The sequence below is a fragment of the Equus caballus genome, chromosome 18, assembly GCF_041296265.1.
Source record: "Equus caballus isolate H_3958 breed thoroughbred chromosome 18, TB-T2T, whole genome shotgun sequence".
Lineage (NCBI taxonomy): Eukaryota > Metazoa > Chordata > Mammalia > Perissodactyla > Equidae > Equus > Equus caballus.
Window position 1 is genome coordinate 73422680 of NC_091701.1, and position 21055 is coordinate 73443734.

The window sequence follows — 21055 nt, forward strand, 5'->3', positions numbered from 1 at the left end:
AAAGTGGGAAACAATTACCATCTGCAAAAGGATCAAGACGCTCTGGGGAAATTATCATGGTCCGTCTGTGCTTTTTGTATTCATCTTCACGGTCTGCAATCTTTGGAGGTCGGTGCTCGGCAAATGGATCATACTGAGAAAAGATATGTCTCACTTAATACTCACTTTATTAAATAACCAGAGTATGATAAACAAAAACCAGAACATTATAAAACATGTAAAAATGTTTAATAAATGCCTACCTACTGATAAAAAAATATGCTCTATCATTTTATAGATAAATGTTAATATGAAAAGATAAGGTATGTGTAAATGAGACAATATGCATGTCCACATTTCCATAGTTTAAGTATTTATGAAATGATTACCTTTATAAAATAAACTATTATTTCTAATTCTCTCAAATCGACTCTCCTCAAAACATTCTAATAACTTGATTCCTAAAATATGAGAACTTCCATGGGAATTGAGACATTGAGTTTTCTTTCACTGAATAAACTCTGGCTTTAATAAAAAAAGAAAAAAGTCACCTGTTCTGTTGACTGTGGTATATCATTGAGCAATGCCACAGGGGCATGATATCCCGGCTTCTTCTGACCAAGCAAACTTGTAGATGATGAGTAGTCATCGTCATCCTGCAATGAAACGCCCCCAAAAAGCCACAAACAAAACATCAGAACTTAAAAACTAGAAAGAATAAAGATTCTACATGAAATCAAAAGACTTACTGACAGTGTGACTGATGTCTAAATCCTTGTTCGTAAAACTTATAAATACTTGGGTTTTCTTTTCAACTCAAAAAGCTATTAAAGACATTAAATTTAGTTCTCTTCATTCTTTTAAAAATATTAAACAATGCTTTCTGTGGAAGTTAATTAAAATAAAGTAGGTACAGACTAGAAAAACCTGAGCATTTTGTTTTCTCACAGAAGGCATGATGAAATTTGTTTTTCAAAGTTGGAAACTACAAACAGATTATTCAGAGGTCTCCAGTTTCCTTGTTTTCCTAACTCATGGTTTTTTAACATGATTTAATCACAGAAACAAAGAATATGTAATTAATTTTAAATGTATTTGCTTTGTTAGTAGCATGTCTTAACACAATACTGTTGGTGTTACTTTACTAGTATAAAATGTGCAACGGTGGGTAACTCACAAGAAGATCTTAATACCTCATTTATTTTATTTAAAAATGAGGGCTGGCTCCATGGCCGAATGGTTAGGTTCACGTGCTCTGCTGCAGCGGCCCAGGATTTCACCAGTTCTAATCCTGGGCGCAGACATGGCACCGCTCATCAAGCCATGCTGACGCGGCGTTCCACATGCCAGAACTAGAATGACCCACAACTAAAAATACACAACTATGTACGGGGGGGCTTTGGAGAGAAAAAGGAAAAAAATAAAATCTGTAAAAAAAATTAATAATAACTTCCCCTCAGTTTCTGGAACATATAGCTGTCAATGTCTCCTACCATTACGGGATGATAATGCAAAACAGAAGTCTGATTGGCTCCTAGAAATTTTACCTTCGGGACTTTGTAATTTTTCTTTTTTGTTTTCTTTAAAAAGTGCCAACTACAAAATAAAATGTGGCTTGAATTTCATAAAAATAAAGTTTGATAATCTGTATATCTGTTTTATCTGTTGATAAAAACAGATTTATCTGTTGATAAAATGTTTGTTACTGAATCACACTAAAATGCATAGCTATTTCACCAAATTTGGATGTGTGGGATGGTCTGACAAAATACAAGACGTGGAATATATAAGAAACACTTTGAGGGATGTGTTTCAAAATGAGGTGACCATCCTCCAGAGTAACTGGCACAAAAATCCCACTAATATCAGGAACAAGAAACACTGCATTCATATTAAGGTGCCAAAGGGGAAAAAACATCATCAAGAACAAGTGAGAAATCAAAAGTCACAAGGACAGATGACATTACAATGAAGTCACTTCTCACATGGACTACTACAGATAGAGCTCCAAAGGTGACACCAGGAGTTACTGTACAATGGTTAATGATTTGCAGGTGCTTTGCTGGATAAACAAACTAGCTTTAACATAAAGATTCAGAACTGAGCACTTCCAGAAGCTTCTGAACTTCAGAGAGGAAGGACACCTTCAACAGCTTTATCCTCCAAAAGAAAGATCTCCCAGTCTCCAAAATGTCTCGCCAGATTAAATCAGATGACTCAAACACAAAATTCCTCTGTATCTCTTGCTCTCCATCAAAAAAATACTCGATTCTTGAATACTTTGTAACTTACGTCTTCAAGTTCAGTAGCAGCAATTGATGTCACATATCCAGCAAATCTGCTGTCACTTCCACCATAAATTTCCTGGTCATAATAACCTGTAGAATCAAGGCCCACTCCTTGAGCTTCATCAAGGGCTGCCTTCTTGCCTTGAATTTCTCGAATCTGTGCTTCAATATCTGTAAGAAAGTTAATACAGACTTTCTTAATTTCATTTTCCAAACAGCACTCAAAACAATGCATTTCTCTATTAGGTATTATCAAAATACTCTTCTAAATACAGAAACTTCAGAATAATTATACCATACACAGAGTTAGTAGAACTATACCAAGTACTGATTTTTAATATATTTAATACATTCTCCACCTCAACAGACAATGCTCAGGTACAGAAGAGATGCTTATATTTCATCAACTGCAAATTACTCTTACTTTCAGAGTGGGTTACTGAAGTTTATTAAATTGTTGTTGAATTCTAAATCTTTCCCCAACTGAAAAAATACTGTCAATGTTGATTAGGGACCAAGAACAACACTCAACATTAGTTAAACTCAACACTACTAGAAACATAAAAACAACAGTACTATGGAGAGTGGTTCTCAAACTTGAATGTGCAACAAATCATCTATGGATTTTGTTAAAATGCAGTAAGCCCGGATCAAACCCAAGTTTCTGCGTTCCTAACAAGCTCACAGGTGATGTCCTAAACATCTAAGATCACACTCTGAATAGTAAAATAATAAAGGATAAAATCTAAATTCTTTACCACGGAATTCAGAGTCCTACACAATTTAGTGGAAACCATCATCACATTAGTTTTAATAAGAGTCTGAGCTCTGGCATCAAAATGTCTGCCTTCAAATCAAGGCCCTTTCTCTACTAATTAATACGTTATTTAATTTATGGGTCTCAGTTTCCTAAACTATAAAGTTTTTTTTAAGGATTAAATGAGACAATGAACATGAAACACTTCAAGCACTCAATGAATAAATGAACTCTTGCCATCTCTCACCCTCCAAAGCACTATGTTCTACTGACATTTACAAGACACACACTTGGTGAAGGACATATGAACTCTTCTCAAGTGCTTCCCAAACTTCCGTCCAATTTTGAATTTAGAATTTTTCCAAGACTAAATAAAAATTTTAAAAGTACAACAATGAACACTCACATGCTCTTCACCTATATTCATCAACTGTTTCTGTACGTAAGAGATAAAGCAAATGTACGTACATAAGTTTTCTAAACCATTTAAAATCCCTAACATCTCAGCATGTTATTTCTAAATCTAGGACATTCTCCTGTGTAAGGACAACAGCACTAACATGCTCAGAAATTAAACCTTGATACAATATCATCTAATATATTATCCAGCTTCAAATCTCCCCAACTGTCCAAGTAACATCCTTTATAGATGTTCCCTTTTTGACTCATGATCCAATCAAGAACCAGGCATTGTATTTAGTTGTCATGTTTCTTTAATCTCTTTCAAATAAAGGCTAGTCTTCCAACTTTTTTTTAGTGTTTCTTAACACCAGGTAACAGGCGTTTACCTGTCTGTACCTGTGTACCACAGGTTTGTAGTTTACATTACAAACTAATGTTTCATTTTAATAATCTGAATAATATGTAAGTGTGTAAAGAAACAAAGAGTTTCTATTGCCAGTGATTTCTGTGGCCCAACAAATAGATGTTTCGATTCTCGCCAGCTCATTACCTTCAACTGAACTAAACCCTTTGACCAGGTACTTTAAAACGCTCATTTACGGGGGCTGGCCCTGCGGCCGTGTGGTTAAGTGCTGCGCTCTGCTTCAGTGGCCCAGGGTTTGGCTGGTTCGGATCCTGGGCGTGGACATGGCACTGCTCATCAAGCCGTGTTGAGGCGGCATCCCACATAGCACAACCAGAGGGACCTATAGCTAAAATATACAACTATGTACCAGGGGTCTTTCGGAAGAAGAAGAAGAAAACAAAGAAGATTGGCAACAGATGTTAGCTCAGGTGCCAATCTTTAAAAAAAAAAAAAAAAGCTCATTTACTAGTTTGCAAGGACCAAAAGGAAAAGATTCAAATGGCATAACGCAAATACCCAACCTCTAGTCCCAGCTAAGTGAGAAAACCCTAATGCGTCAAGATGAGTGTGGTTTAAAGCAGAAAATGTAATAACATTGTCCAGTCCAAGGCACAGCAGGAATGTCTGGTAAGAGCAGGAGGAAGTCTCAGAAACTTAAAATAATGGAGAGGTTCACTACTGAACTTAGCAGCCCCAGTTTGTAACCAGATCTCAAAATAATTCTAGTGTGTCACAGCACTACCATCCCCATAGTTAGTACTTTTTACTGCATTGCTCCCTCAAAACTGTTAGAGCAGCCCAAGCAGCGAGGGGCCTCTACCATTATTAATCACAGAAAGAAACACCCTCATTGAGCTGGGTGCTTCATTTTATTATTCTACTTGTTTATGTTTAAAGCATTATTTTTTTGAAGTTTTAAATCCATATTTGCTCCCCTACCCCACCCCTCTTTTTCCTGGAATACCGAAGAAACTTTTCTTTCAGTGGTTAGCAAGATTGGCTAAAGGGTGAGTGTAGATTCATTCTTCCTTTTTTTTCCTTTCTGAACATTTTCATTTCTGAAATGCTTGACACTTCTTTTAAAAACCACTAGGTGCATGTACCACTTTTAAGTAAATAAGTTCTTTTTCAGGACCACAAATGCTACTGCCATCAGGATCCAGGCAGGAAACACAAACGGCTGAATCACGCCAGACAAATAGTCTGAAATCTTCCCTTTACAGCATCACTGTATTCTACTGACCACCTACACTGAAAGCACCTGTTAGGAGAACAGACTCCTAGGCCTCAGAAACACCAAGTCAGAATGTTCACTTTAAGAGCCCAGGTTTCTGCATTATTAACAAATACCCCCAGGAAACTGGTACTTAGCCCTTCACCGCTCCATTTCCAGACCCGGCCCATCCTTACCAAAATTTCCAACTTAGAAGATCACTATACTTTTTTCTAGGTCGTATACAACTAAAAAACAGGAAAGCGGTATCGACTCACAATAATTGTCATACTATACATATCATTGTGCGGCTTGATTCCCCCCACTTAATATATCACAAACAACTTTCTTATTTTCCTTCTAAAGAATTTTTCCACTCTTAAGTTGTCAGCGGCCAGTCCTTTATTTGGATAACACATTCAATTCAGGAGCTACCTTCATATACTGAATTTTACCTATTGATTTCACGTACTTATTGATTAGCAACAGTTTTCTACCTATGAATGTACTGAATTGAATTGGTGTTTGTATAAAGCTTATGTATATCATGACTGGATTCCTATTAAACAAAAATTTAGCAACAAAATTACCTAGCTCAAGGTCTTCTGGGGCTAGGCAGCTATTTGTAGTGAACTAATTCTGAGAGGAGTTCACTACTAAATTTCTACACACTGTATAATTCAATGTTTCTGTATCTGCTTGAAACTACGGACAAAAAGTCCAAAAAGCTAGTTGGTTTTGTTTATGCATTGTAAACTGCAGCACATTTACACAAACATGTTATCCACAAAATTAAGACAACAGATCCCATGAAACTCAGCAGTTTGTTATGCAAGAATAAATAAAAACTAGAAAATTCAGTAATTATTTCTTAACAAACTATGTGCCAAAATACCAAAGCACTCAAATGCTTATGAACAAATATATCATAACATTCATAAATAAGGTAACTTTGTGATGTTTCATTTCCAAAATAAATAAAACCTGTGGAATAAACACGGCAAAATATTAAGAGCTGGTAAAGCTGGGCAACGGTTTACACTGTGTTCTTTATATTTTTTCCTACACTTTTCTACAAGTTATACTATTTCATAATAAAAAGGCAACATTCTATCTGTGGAAATCATTAAAAGTAATTTTCCATATTTTTATCCGCTCCATCCACGCCAGCAGTTTTGTAAAATTCCAGTTTCAAATTTTATAAACATTTTACATCTCTGGGAAAGACAAAAATGCTATCTCTAACTCCTTATTTTCAAAGCTCTCTAACACTAAACTATAGCTACTGATATGTAGGTCTTCATGTACTTTCTTAAACACGAACTGACTAAAGATGAGCAAATAGATAATTTCTGACAACAAATGATCAACACATAAGATTTACTGGCAAGTATGAAAAAGAAATGAGAGGGAACATACCAAAAAGAATAGCTAGAAGTGCAAAATATTAAAGACGAGGAAGCAGAGAAAGGAGGACATGATATATGTTAACCTCTCCTTATTTCAATTATGACCAACAAGAACAAATTCTCGGATCCTGCCTAATCCTTTTCCAATTTAGACTCCCTGTAGTTTGATATTTAAATGGACGATAAAAGAAAAATGGATACAGTCTGCTAGGAACTGGACAAGAAGAGACAAGGATCTCCTAGCGGCCACATAGTACAACTGCCAAGAGCTGGCAGTCTTTAATCCATCTGAATCCATAAATATTCCAGTCTTCATGTTGTGTGTATCAAAAGTTTGTGCCTTTTTATTATCAAGTAGTATTCCATTGTTCTACAGTGTGTTTATTCTCTATCTGAGTGGCATTCAGGTTGTCTGCAGTTTGCAGAGGCTACAAATAAGGTTGCTGTAAACATCTGTGTACAAGTTTTTGTGTGAACATGGGTTTTAATACCATATGGAGAAATACCTGGGAGTAGGATTGCTGAGTCTTAACAGTAAATGTTATTTAATTTTTTAAGAAACTTAGAACGTCCGTTTGGTGGATTTACTTATACAAGTTTAAAGGCAGAAGAGAGTTGAATTATTCTGAACAAGACAGCAAGAAAAATTCTGAGAGATGAAACGGGAGAGAGAGATTAAGAGAACAAGTAAAATGAAAAAAAGCTGGGATAAGTGAGATTAGTAATTCCAATTTTATGGTGTTAAACAAAAGGGTATCAGGAGGCAGAAATACCTAATATGAATTTCTAAATTACCTGACTTTCTAGATGAAGGCCTTCTGTTCCCCACCCAAGCTGACCTGACCTGACCCACATCTCCAGTAAAACCTGTGAAGGGAAGGGGCATATATGGTAGGACTCTTGGTTACCGATGCTGAATATTTAAAAAGACAGCAGGGTGGCTAGCCACAGGGGCAAGTGGTTAAGTTCACATGCTCTGCTTTGGTGGCCCAGGATGCGGACTTAGCACCGCTCATCAAGCCATGGAGAGGCATGCAGCATTCCACATAGCACAACCAGAAGGATCTACAAGTAGAATATACAACCATGTACTGGGAGGCTTTGGAAGAAGAAAAAAAGAAAGAAGAAGATTGGCAACAGATGTTAGCTCAGGCGCCAATCTAGAAAAGAAAACAAACAAAAAGACAGCAGAAATTCTCTATTTTGACAATAGATTCGGAATCCTAAAATTCAAGTTAGGGGTAGTCCTTCAAATCTCCAGTTTATGCCAGGAAGTGGTTAAAAAAAAGTCTTAGATAAGAAATCAAAGTACTAGTTAAGTATCAGACCTGTATTTACCAGAGCACCTGCAAGAGTCTCACTAAAGGAGGAGCCTTGAGGGTAAATTGTCAACAATGAGGTTTTTCTTAAGTTGGTATTCCTATTTTAAGGTACATGTTATCAGTAGGACTCACACAAAAAAGTATTTCAGGTAGCAGTTAAGCTTGTTGGAAAACTGTGAGAAGCACATTCACTGCCATTAAAATTATACTGGGAGGGCACCTGAATTTGCAAGTCCTCTGTTGGATTTCCTTGCCATGGCTAGCCCAACCTAAACCTGAGGTATGATTTCAGAACTGTGCTCTTCTTGGAGCTTCCCTTGCTTGCGGGCCTCCTGACAATCTTGATGGCAGCAGTAGCGGTGGGAGAGTCTAAGAGGAAGTCCTGGGTGTTTTTATTGCCCTCTCCCCCTTTCCCTCCAGACCGGAGGGAAACTACAGGACACGGGTGCTGCAACAAATGAACTGCAAGGAAAAAGAAAAAGAGATGGAGGAGGAACATAAAGATTTAAGACTAATTACAATGTACAGACTTTATGTGGAACTTGACTGAAACAAACTGGGAAAAAAAATGTTTATAAGGCAACTGGCAAAATTGAACACGGACTGGATATATTCTTACACTAATTTTAGATGCAATAATGGTATGTTTAAGTCCTTACATTTTAGAGGTACACATTGAAAAATGAATCAATAAAACGATACATCTGGGATTTGCTTGAAAATAATGGGAAAGGTGGAAGGGAATAGTGTACACATTAAACAGAAGTGGCCCTATGTTTACAACTGTTGAAGCTAGGTGAGGGGAAAACACATGGGTTCACTTCCCTATTCTATTTCTGTATATGTTTGCAGTTTTCTATAAAAAGTTTAAAAAATTGTAAGCACGGTTTTCTTAAGTTTCACCCTTTTTTTCCCATTCTTGGTTCTTCTTTCTTCCAGCCCCTTGAAATCAAGACTTCTGACTCCACACAACAGAAAATAAAAGCTCTCTCTTCTCCGAAATGGAGTCCTCTGCTACACATAAAATAATTTTTAGCTCTTTTATGTAATACCTTTAACCTTAAAAGTTCCAACACCACTGAATCTTTGTCATCTTTTTTCTTCTCTGGTTTTACTGATCTTGCTAATTAATGGTAATGTAAAATCTTCTGAATGTCAGATAGAAACATACATTTTAAAAACTAAATTTGCTCCAACGATCTACAGAAACAAAACGTCTTTATTCAACTGAGACTCCTCTTTCTGGAGGGGAATTCTGAGCCTAAGAATACTTTCAACTATCAGAGAATAAACCCTTCCCTAGAAGACAGATGTTATTTAACAACGGGAATCAATGATTAAAATGTATTTGTGAACTAGTCTATCTGAAATCTCAATACAGTCAAAAAATAAATTTCCAGGGCCAGCCCCGTGGCTGAGTGGTTAAGTCTACACATCCAGCTTCGGTGGCCCAGGGTTCATGGGGCGGATCCTGAGCAGGACCTACTCACCGCTCGTCACGCCACGGTGTGGTGGCATCCCACATACAAGAACTAGAATGACTTGCAACTAGGATACACAACTATGTACTGGGGCTTTAGGAAGGCCAAAAAAAAAAAAAAGAAGAGTGGCAACAGATGTTAGCTCAGGGCCAACCTTCCTCACAAGAAAGAAGCTTTAAAAAAATAAACACATTTCCATTTTTAATTTACTTAAAAATTACCATATTACTTTTATAACCAGAAAAATGTAATAAATGTTAAAATTACAAAGATTTTCTGACATAAATATATCAAATGTTTTATGTGGGAATTGAATTTGATATCAAAAGAGAGTACTGACTGGGGCAGCCCTGTGGCCGAGTGGCTAAGTTCACGAGCTCTGCTGCAGGCGACCCAGGGTATCGCCGGTTCAGGTCCTGGGCGCAGACACGGCACCGCTCATCAGGACATGCTGAGCCGGCGTCCCACATGCCACAACTAGAAGCACCTACAACTAAAAAATACACAACTATGTACTGGGGGGATTTGGGGAGAAGAAGAAAAAAATAACATCTCTTAAAAAAAAGTACTGCAGAATTGGGGGGCTTTTTCCAAGTGGACAACATCTAACCTACTGTTTATATTTTAAACTAAGACCTAAATATCAAACTCTGAGATAAACTACCACAGTTGACAGAGATGGAAATATTTACCTAATCCCCACCATTTCTGTCCCTCTACTGCTTTCCCCTCTGTACCTTTTCTTTTTTGTGTCTCAGATATTGCTAAGCCCAGCTTGTAGCAATGTTCTGATCACTGTCCCTTAAGTGTTACAGAGGTCTTCAGATGTTAACACACAATGACACCTTTTAGTCTGGTCCATAAGTGACATCTATTCTCCACCAGCCAGAAGCAAAATGTGGAGCAAGGATTTCTCAAATATGAGACTACTAAAAGATCCAGAAAAATAGAAAGTATATTCCCTATGCCAACTCTGGGTGTGTTCCTTAAACAAAACCCCAATATTACAACTAACTATAGTGGTAAATCATTTTACTGAACACTACAGACAACAATTCCTAAATGATTAATTACTAACTAACATTAATTAAATCAATTTTGAAATAATCCTACAGGAAAAAACCTTTTTCAAAATCTTTAAGCAACTTCTCCCCCTTTTTATTTTTACTAGCAACATTCATAGTTGAAGACTACAAAACCAAAACAATAGCTATTTCAAACACAGGAAAATAAAAATCTCAGAAGCAGAATAATAAAATGACTATTCCAGCCATATTACAAGCAAAGAATTACGGGAAAAAACTTTTTCAGTTGTGTGATGTCCCCAAAAATCCATTTAAAGAATAGTGGCAAAACAAGCCAATATTTGTGATTTTTGGATAATCCATTTCCCCCTTTCCAAAACAGAAAAGAGTGTGTTCCCTTGTCTGCCAAAGTCAGCAATACCTGAAGAACTGCTGGACGGCAAGATTATGCACATTAATAACTGTATACATTTGACACAATTTAACATGCAGGAAGGTCCAAAAGATTATATTTGATTTGAGTAAGTCCAGCTCTTTTTTGTACGTCAATACGGAAAAGCACAAGGCACAATGACCAGGGTAAAAAATAACTGAGTTAGTTCAAGAGGATGTCAAGGGCTGACCCTAACAGAAATATATGAAAGGAATACAACAGCAAGAAAAAAATTAATCAGTTTGGCTCATGCAATAACCCAAGAAAAGAACCATATAGGAAGGTATAATAATCAATATTATTCCCTCACAAGACTCAATTACAAACTACTGATGCAGCCATAACTTTAAAAATAAATTACAAAGTACAACAAAGAAATGTCTTTACCAGCAACATTTAGGATGAAAAGATTATATAATAAAGCAACATGATGATGGACAGCTCCAAAACAAAAATTAAACAAGTATTACACATTTTTAAAAGTTGTTCCAGTGAGGTTCAAACTCAAGTCCTCCTCTCAACTACTTCAAAAGCCGAAGAATGGTTGCTCTTACTCTAAGTCATCCTTCATGCTACAACCAATGGCGTTCCTAAAACACAGAAGTAACCTGTTACCTGGGAAAAGGAGGAGGGCACTTTATTCTGTAGTCATTGGAAAGCCAAAGTCAAACCTAGCTCAGCATTCAAAGCCATCCCTAATTTGATACTACCTAACATTTCTTCATCTCAGCTCAGGAGATTCCCAGTATATTAAGAACTCTTACTTCCCATCTATCTCAGCCAAAGAGATGTACCCAAACCTACCCAATCATTCAAAGGCCCGTTTAAGTGCCTCTTTCTGTGAAATTCTCTGAATACTTTCAGTATAATCTCTCAATAAATATTCATAAGATATTCATCACCCATTATGTACCAGGTAGCGGGGATACTAAGGCACAGTTCCTGTACACAATAATCTCAAAGTGGAAGAGAAAACCTTAATACAATAGAATATTCTAAGTAATACAATAAAGATTTATAGAGTGCTATAGTAGCACAAAAAAAACCCAAGAAACGAATTCTGTTCCAGGTTATCAGAGATGGCTTAGTGAAAACAGAGATGAACCATGAACGACTAGAGTTCTCCAGGAAAATGTCACGAGGAAGGGAGCAAGAAACTATGTAAACACTATGTCTATTTGTACTAAACATTTATCACCCTCTGTGTTACACTTGACAGGGATGGACAGTGTCTTGTACAGATAGTGCTCAGGTGTTAAACTCAATGTTCTAATATTTTCTTTATGGCATCAGTTAATTCATACTGATGCATAATCCCAAATAAAATCATCTTGGCCAACGAATTGCAATCTTCTGTAGACCAAAGGTTTTAACTAGGTTTATAAAATGTAGGAAAACTGATCAGAACTTTGATTTTCCTGTCCTAAAGTACTGTACCATAAAAATATCAATAAACGAGTAATCAAAGCCAAAAAATGCCCCAAATGAATAATCTACTCCTGAATGAACAAAAATAGCAACATCTTTACATTTGCTAATATTCTGCAGAAAGTATGTTTGAGATAGCCTAAAGACAGAATAAGAAGTACCTAAAAACGCTTGTGGCTTAACCAATGTTTAAATCCTAAACACCAAACGAGAATAAGAATATTAAAGTCATCGCCAATTCATTAGCATGTTTCCTAAGTTGCAGAAAGCTGGACTTCAATTCGTACGGGCTATGCAACTATTCAATGCCATTCACATTCTGGTCCCAACCAATCTTTCCAGATTCATCTAATTTTTCCCTCTTTGCACCCTCTTTTCCTGCCACAGCCAACTACTCAAACACACATTTCAGCACTTACTGCCTTGATACAAGATGTTCCGTCAGGCTCAAATGTCCTCCCCTAATTTAAAACCAATTGATCTTTTTAGACTACGGCCACCTCCTCTACAAATAACTCCAAGCATAAATTAATCACTCCGTTACCCAGGTTCCCAGAACATGCTGCTTCTACTTTTACTTAAGCATTCATTTGCCTCATAAAAGAACGAAGAAGTACACAAACCTGTTTCCCCACTAGACTGTAAAACTTTTGATGGCCTTACTCTCTGTTACATCTCACAGACCTAACACGGAGCCGTGCACCTAGAAACGACTTGTGAAACAAAACTCGTGCTTGATGAAAATTTCAGATTCCAAGTCAGAAATCAAGGAACGCAGCTCCAACTTCCCATGCCTCATCTTTTCTGAAAAGTGATCCTATTTCCTGCCACTTCTGGATACTCCCTGATAGACTCCAGCCTTTTCCCAACATTTTCCTAATTTTGTATACTTCGTATTCCATAAAATGATCAACTATTTCGAAAGCTTTGACCATTAATACAAGTAATGTGCCTTTCCCTCTTCCACCAATAATCAGTATCCCAACAAAAAGACCAAAATTATACTAAAAGTGATCAAGGAAGGAAAAAACTACCACATTTTATTCCCAAATCATTTTGTTAAAAAAAAAGAAGAAGAAAGTATCTTAGACGCCTGAAGACACAGAAAGCAGCCGAGGCGAAGAGCACCGGGCCTGGGCTGCCCGAAGCCGACCCAGGGCTGCCAAGCGCGGCCGCCGCCACAGCTTCCCGACTCGCCTGTGCGCAAACTGCGCCGACGACAGTTCTGAGAGACCAGTGACCCTGCTCGCACGCCCGCCTCCCGAGCCCTTGCCTGGACGCCTCCCCAGCGGCCGTGTAAACGACGCCCCTGGTCAGAGACGAGAAGCTACTCCGAAGCAGCGGCACCCAACACGGAACAAAGCGCCTGTCGGGGTGTACCAAGAGGACGCCATTACGCGGGGCAGTGGCCTGCGCCGCTGGCGCCGAGGAGACGAGCCGGGCCCCGAAGCGCGGGCTCGGCACCCACCAAAGCAACCACAGCAAGACGCAGAACCCTAGGAAGACAGTCTTAGCCGGCTGGGCGGCGGAGAAGACGCGTAACTAGGGGTAGACCGCTTACCTTCGTGAGTCTTGGCGATCTTCGCCATTTTGTCCACTCGAACACACAGACGGAACTGGCGCTCCCAAGAACTTCCGCTCGTCGCCGCTGCCACGAAGAAAAACAGCTGGGGCTGCTCTCTGCGCATGCGCCACGCGGGAGCGCGCTCCGCCGGGCGCCACGAGTCAGGGCAGCCACCTATAGGGAACGGAGAGGTGCATTGTGGGTAGGGGGAGGAGCCAGGGGCCGGTCCGATCCTGAGGCGATTTTCGTGGTGATACTGGAAAGGACTAGGTGTTCGGTAGTGGGTAACTTTGTCTTGGAGGAAAGTGGATTCCACGGGGACAGTTAAGAACAGTCACTGTCAGAAACACTACGGTTTCGGGGCGAGAAGAAAACCCCCTTTCTGCACATTCACGGAAGGCGCCTAAGGGCCAGACAGCAGCTTTCCCGAGCGTCTCAGCTGTTGGCAGCGCCTAGTTACGGAAACAGGCCGAACAGTCTCATCCTTCGCGCAGTACTTCAAGGGCATTTTTCTTTCTTTTTAAATAATGACTTACCATTTGGTAGGAGTTTCGTTTACAACATATGCTCCCAAACACTACTGAACCTCACAAATAGCCCAGTAAGGTGGGCAAGTTGTTGTAATTCCTATTAAGAAATGAGAGAAAAACTAGGGCGGGGGTATGTATAAATTGTGCAAGGTCACACAGTTAAGTTACAGAGCAGGAACTCTGCCACCCTTTTAAAGCCTTTTCACGTCATGAGTTCTTAGAAAACCACTGATCGTCAGCATTAATACTGATGAATGCCTCTCTTAATCCTACACGTCATTCCTAAATCGAGAATTTTAAAAAGATCAGAATACAGGCGGTCTCTTTTTTCCACGCATCAATTATACAGTACTAGCAAACCTTGGACTGTCACACTGGCCTTGGACTTTGAAACAGAACAGAAGAATTTAGAAGCTGGTACAGGAAGCAGCCTAGGCAAACAGGTTGGGATCAAGGTTAGAACCACCACAAGGAAAACAGTTTATACCTTGCAGTGTGGTCAATTCACAACACAAATACTTAATGGAAACTTTACTAACAAAAAAGTGGGCTTTATGGGGCTGGCCAGGGTGGCGTAATGGTTAGGTTCAGGTGCTGTGCTTCAGCAGCTGGGGTTGCAGTCTGGGATCCCAGGCAGCTACGCATCCACCACTCATCAAGCCATGCTGTGGCGGCATCCCACATGCAAAATAGAGGAGGAAGACTGGCACAGATGTTAGCTCACAGCCACTCTTCCTCACCAACAAAACAAAACAAAACAAAAAACCCACCCCCACACACAAACAAAACAAAAAAAGTGGGCTTTATATTAGCATCAATGAAAAACTATTTGATGGGTTAAAATTTTCAAATGTTTAATTTGATTTGATTATTTTAATTTAGGTTAAACAATATTTGGGAAGGGGATGAGATAGGAGAACAACATGTAGATTCTTACATAAATTATTGATAAATTCTAGGTCTTAGATTGGCAGAGGGTCCATAGATATTCCTTATCTGGTTTATAACCTACACATAGATTACATGTATTCTTTTATATATGCAAAATAGCATATTTTAAAACAATAAAAGGAAAAAAGAATGAGAAATAAGAAATTAGTGAAGGATATTTTTATTACCCATCAATAGTCAACAAACTAAAAGAATCCAGACATGTTGATGAAAAGAATCACAAGGACTTTGCATTTCTTGGCTCATGTTTTAAAAAATGATAAATGTGTATATATGAAGCAATCAGTCATGTAAAAATATATGCAAAGAAAAGTCACCAAAACGTTAATAGTGGATGTTTATGAATGATGGAATTAGGAGTGTTTTTTCCTTTATAATTTTTAGTATTTTCCAGATAATCTGCTATAAGCATGTATTATTTTTATAAACAGGAAAAAAATGTATTAAAGAAATAAAAAGCATCTGCAAAGTGGGTATCACATGTCCTTTGTCTTTCCAGGAGAGAAAGAAGCTGCGCCTGCTGGCCACTTTGTCTTCTGTGCATACTTCTCTAGGTTCCCAGGCTTTAAGTACTTTGGTAGGGCAGGGGCAAATATGGGATAGTGAGATGTGAGAGACTTTGACAAAGATCAAGGGAGACTGCCTTCTCTCAGTCTTCTTCTAAAGACTAATTTGTCTTTATTTTTTTTAAGAGATCAATTTTATTTTATTTTTTTTATTTTAATTTTTTTTGAGGAAGATTAGCCCTGACCTAACTGCTGCCAATCCTCCTCTTTTTGCTGAGGAAGACCGGCCCTGAGCTAACATCCGTGCCCATCTTCCTCTACTTTATATGTGGGATGCCTACGACAGCATGGCTTGATGAGCGGTGCCAGGTCCGCACCCAGGATCCAAACTGGCGAACCCCGGGCCGCCAAAACGAAACATGTGAACTTAACCACTGCACCACTGGCCAGCCCCTAATTTGTGTTTAATATAACAGTGACTTGGACATTCAGACAGTAAGAAACGAGGGTTTTTCAATAAGTACCTTTTACTTTCCATTTTTAATATTAATAAATAATGAGATATTACTTAAAATGAGTTTCCTACCCTTTTCTAGTGAGGGTTTTTTGCTTCAAAAGTCAGAAGGGGGGCCGGTCCTGTGGCCGAGTGGTTAAATTCATGCGCTCCGCTTTGGCGGCCCAGGGTGTTGCCAGTCAGATCCTGGGTGCAGACATGGCACCGCTCATCAGGCCATGCTGAGGTGCCATCCCACACAGCACAACCAGAGGCGCTCACAACTATAATATACAACTATGTACTGGGGCGCTTTGGGGAGAAGAATAAAAAAAAAAAGATTGGCAACAGATGTTAGCTCAGGTGCCAATCTTAAAAAAAAAATGTCAGAAGGGATGATCGGCCCCTTCTCTTTTATGACCTAGATAATGGACAATGATGACATCCAATTAAAAGAAAAATCCATTCCTTTTCTTATCAGGGGCACTTGGAGGCTGGCTTTTCCAAGTCTCAAAAAAATATTACAAAGTAGCAAGCATACATAATTTTTCTAGACAAAAACCAAGATATAATAATTTTGCAGAATGTTAAATGCTAGCTGTAACTTGCACAAATTACCTTTGGGGATGACACTATAAAGGCCTTGAAGTTCCGTGCTATAGGAAAACCAGTGACAGTTTATCAAGCCCTCTTTTCTGAGGTAAAAGAAGGACTGTCAGGGGATAAATGGCCCTTAGTCTTGATCTGTAGTGTTGAGTTTTCCAGAAGTGTCTTATATCAAAGGGATATCAGACTCTATCTACCCCAGGCCAAAAATCTATTTACGTCTGCCTACCAGTTATGCCTACAAGTCTAAAACTATAGAGTTTTAATTCTGAAAATGTAAGGCATTACTCAGTTAAATAAAAGATAACTTGAGATGACGTTCTGAATATGTCAGTCAATGTGCCTGTCATGTCTGACTTTCCCTTCTAGCTTCAATATACCTGACCAAACTCTGCTCAGGGAAATAGCACTGGGTTTTCTCCTGGAAGAGACAGGCACCTGGCTGGCTACCTAGAACCTGGCCTAGAATACAGGACACACTGCCCACAGATGACAAAAGTTATTGGCTGAGCCAAGATTCCTTCTCTTGGAAATTTGGACTGGAAGTATGAAAGGAACTTGGCAGTTGCTATTGAAACAGAGAGAATCAGAGGAAAATGTCACTTTAATGACAGAAGACAAGAGTGAAGAATGAGTCCCCACAGCCACCTGGAATCCAGAACCACCTCCAGCTCCAAGCATGTGAAGGCCCATTCTTTAAATAATACTGCTTTTCTTGAGCTAGCTTGGGTGGATTTCTCTTCCTTTCAGCTAAACCAGGCCTAACTAGAACAGAAGAGCAGTATACCAACATCTTAGTGTGAATTCATTAACTAGCTTCTTTTTCTAGTTAAAAGTCAGCCAAGAGCTCTCCTTGATTCACAATGGTGAAATAGCTAGATTTACAGCACATATAAGTCAAGTCTGAGTCGGTGTTTCAGACAGCCAAGGGAGTTGTGGCACAGAAGCATCAGATGCCTGGAATGCTGTGATGGTCTACTATGTCAGCTGGGCTAAGCTACAGTCTCCAGTTATTCTCACAAATACTAATCTAGGTGTGGGCTATGAACGCTTTTGTAGATGTGTTTTAAGTCCATAATAATTGACTTTAAGTAAAGGAGATGGTCCTAGATAATCTGGGTAGGTCTGATTCAATCAGTTGAAAGGCCTTAAGAGCAGAACTGAGGCTTCCCTGATGAAGAAGAAATTCCACCTGTGGACACAGCTTCAGCCTGTGCCCAACAGTTCCAGCCTGATGGCCTGCCCTACAGTGCCTACAATTGCATAAACAAATTCCTTGCAATAAATCTCTTAATATGTATCTCCTACTGGTCTGTTTCTACAGTTGAACCCTGATTGATACAAATACCAAAGGGAAAATTCACCATTCATTCAAAAAATATTTATTGGGGCTGGCCCAGTAGTGCAGCAGTTAAGTGTGCACGTTCCACTTCCGTGGCCCAGGGTTCACCGGTTCAGATCCCGGGTGCAGACATGGCACCACTTGGCAAGCCATGCTGTGGTAGGCGTCCCACATATAAAATGGAGGAAGATGGGCACAGATGTGAGCTCAGGGCCAGTCTTCCTCAGCAAAAAGAGGAAGATTGGCAGCAGATGTTAGCTCAGGGCTAATCTTCCTCAAAAAAAAAAAGAATTCTGACTAAAAAATTTTTTAAAATGTTATTTATTGAGGATCTATCATATGCCGTACATTATTTATTTCTGTTGTTTTTTACTGGCTTATAATATTATATACATTTCAAAGGTACATTATATTTCGACTTCTGTATAGACTGCATCTTGTTTACCACTAAAGTCTAGTTGCCATCTTAGATCTTAGATGCTGAGAATACAATGTTGAACAAGACACTGTTCTCATGGGGCTTAGAGTCTTTGAAGGAGAGAGATTAAAAATCTATGTGTGTGTGTGTGTTTGCATAATTTCAGGTACTGTCAAGTGCTATGAAGAAAAATAAAGCAGAATAAGGGGAGAGTGGGCAGGATGGCAGGACAGGATGGACAGAAAAGGTGGGCTATCTGAGGGGATGACATTTGAGCAGATAACTAAATGATGTAAGGGAATGAGGATTTGGGGGAAGAATATTCCAGACATAGCCAATGTAAATGTGCCAAGGTGGAAATGAGCTGGGGGTGTTCCAAGAACAGCAAGAAGGTTGGTGTGTCTAGAGTGGAGTAAAGGGGCAAGAGTGGCATGAGATGAGGCCAGATACCTGTGGTACCTGGCAGTACTACACTGTTGAATGAATGAATGAATGTTGAATGAAGGAATCTTCCAAACTTCCCTGCTTTCTACTGCCTCTCAAAGAGACCTGCCACAGAATTTTTGCTACTGGATTCTCAATGATAGATGTACAACACAAGAGCAGGAAATATTGTCACTAATGATTCAGCTTAAGCTGGCTGTGGTCACTAGCTGAACTGGGAAATTGGTAGGAGGTGAAGAAGGTGGGATGGTCATGACCAGAGAAATAGGATTTGTGAAACAGGGTAAGGGATGTTGGGCAGACTAGGGTTCTGGGGTCAGTGACAGATGCTCTATTGTAGGCAGGTACCAGAATCAACCTAGAGAAGTTGGCAGTAATAGTAACAACAATAGCTACAGTACAAAGCCAGCAGTTCTTTATGCCGGCCAGAACCCAAAGAGACCTATTAATACTTTCTTCTTAGTGGTGGGAAGTATAAGGTGCAATAGTTTGTCCTTTACTTTGGAGGGATGTCCAGGCCTGCCCCAGTCCACTATGCCCCTAAATCAGGTCTCACGTGGAAGTGACTTTGTCCCCCAGGGATACTTGGCAATGTCTAGAGACATTTTTAGTTATCACAACTATATCCTCTTTTCCTTGAGGGTCCTCCTTCCTATTCCCCTCCTCCTCTCCTCTACTCTCTTTCACCTGGCTAACTCCTTCTCATCCTATAAGACTGACTAGATGTCTCCCTACCCTGGAAATCTTACCATAGGAGTGAGATATAGATAGCATGCTTTGATATTGCTATGCTGTGCTCCTAAAGTCCCACTAACATCTAACTACTCTAACCACTTTGTATTCTAACTGTTCCTATGTGTCTTTCTCCCTGAACTGGACTGTTAACACCTAAAGCAACTTAAAGGGAGAGATTACTGGCATCTAGAGGCCAGGGATACTGTTCAACATCCTATGTTGTACAGGAAAGCTCCCCACAACAAAGAATTTTCTGGCCCAGAATGTCAATAGTGCCACCACTGAGAAATCCTGCCCTAAAAGTATCACTAATGGAGCGCTCCCTTAATTTTCACTGGGTGTCCCCTCCACCCTCCGGAGCATCTGCGTCTTTCCAACCTCCAATGTACTTACCATTTCCTGGTCATCTAGTCTGATTAATGTGATTAATACAATGCCATCAATATGATAGACTAATAAGATGGTCAGCTGTATGTCCAAGTCCCTTAAGACTATATCATGAAAGAGTTATTATTTTAGCCTATCTTACGGGAGAGTTAATAACATAATCCAGGGGTAAAACTTAAAATGTATACTGTTGTCCAGCCCAAAAGAATGCACACTTTTAAATCCTTATCGTTAGGGATGGAAAACAGCTCTTTCATCAAATCAATATCTGCTTACCATGTACTTGAGGTCATGTTAATCTGCTCTAGATACCACATCTCGCACAGCAACTGCAACTGGGGCTACTACTTGGTTGAATTTGTGATAGTTCACTGTCATCCTCCAGAATCTGTGTAGCCTTTGTAAGGGCCAGACCTCAGTGTAGATATGATAGGGACAGCCATCCTTGCATTCTTTAGATCTTTAAGACACTAATCTCTGCTGTATTTCCTAGCATATGATAATGATTTTTTAATTTACTATCTTGGCAGGGTGTGGAGGGAACTGTTCAGTAGCCTTCCCAACTATGTTCTTATTCCACAGGCCAAGGAACCAATATGGGAGTTTGGCCAACTCCTAAGTATGTTAATTCCAATTATACATTTGGGAACTCGGGAAATGACACTTGGTACTTGGAGCCAGACCTGAGTAAGGACTCCATTTATGACCATATACACCCCAACAAGGGCCACTATGACACTTTGGGTATCGATGTCAAGTTGGACACTGTGTCCACAGCCCTCAAAACATTAGGTTATTCCACTTTTTCCAGTATATAGTTGCCAGAGCAAGTGCCTTTGGGGAAGTACTAGGGCATTCATTAACACATACTTACCATGGTGTTACATCATCCTTCTTCCAGGGGACCTAGCTTCTCTTTCAATCAAATGGTCTGAA

General features: G+C 39.3%; 1 protein-coding gene across 4 annotated transcripts in view; it reads right to left on the minus strand.

Moving 5' to 3' along the window:
- Positions 1-21055, minus strand: part of SF3B1 (splicing factor 3b subunit 1) — a 59395-nt gene that overhangs the window by 22043 nt on the left and 16297 nt on the right. For all 4 annotated transcript variants that reach the window (XR_011428329.1, XR_011428330.1, XR_002801324.2 and 1 more), the window contains exons 2-5: positions 13705-13881; positions 2272-2438; positions 531-635; positions 19-133 (exon numbers count right to left, since the gene is read on the minus strand). Coding sequence is in view for 1 of the 4 variants with exons in the window: in XM_001500168.6 (XP_001500218.3) it covers positions 19-133; positions 531-635; positions 2272-2438; positions 13705-13831 (514 nt within the window). In the remaining 3 variants the exon portion in view is untranslated. The remainder of the gene's footprint in view (positions 1-18; positions 134-530; positions 636-2271; positions 2439-13704; positions 13882-21055) is intronic.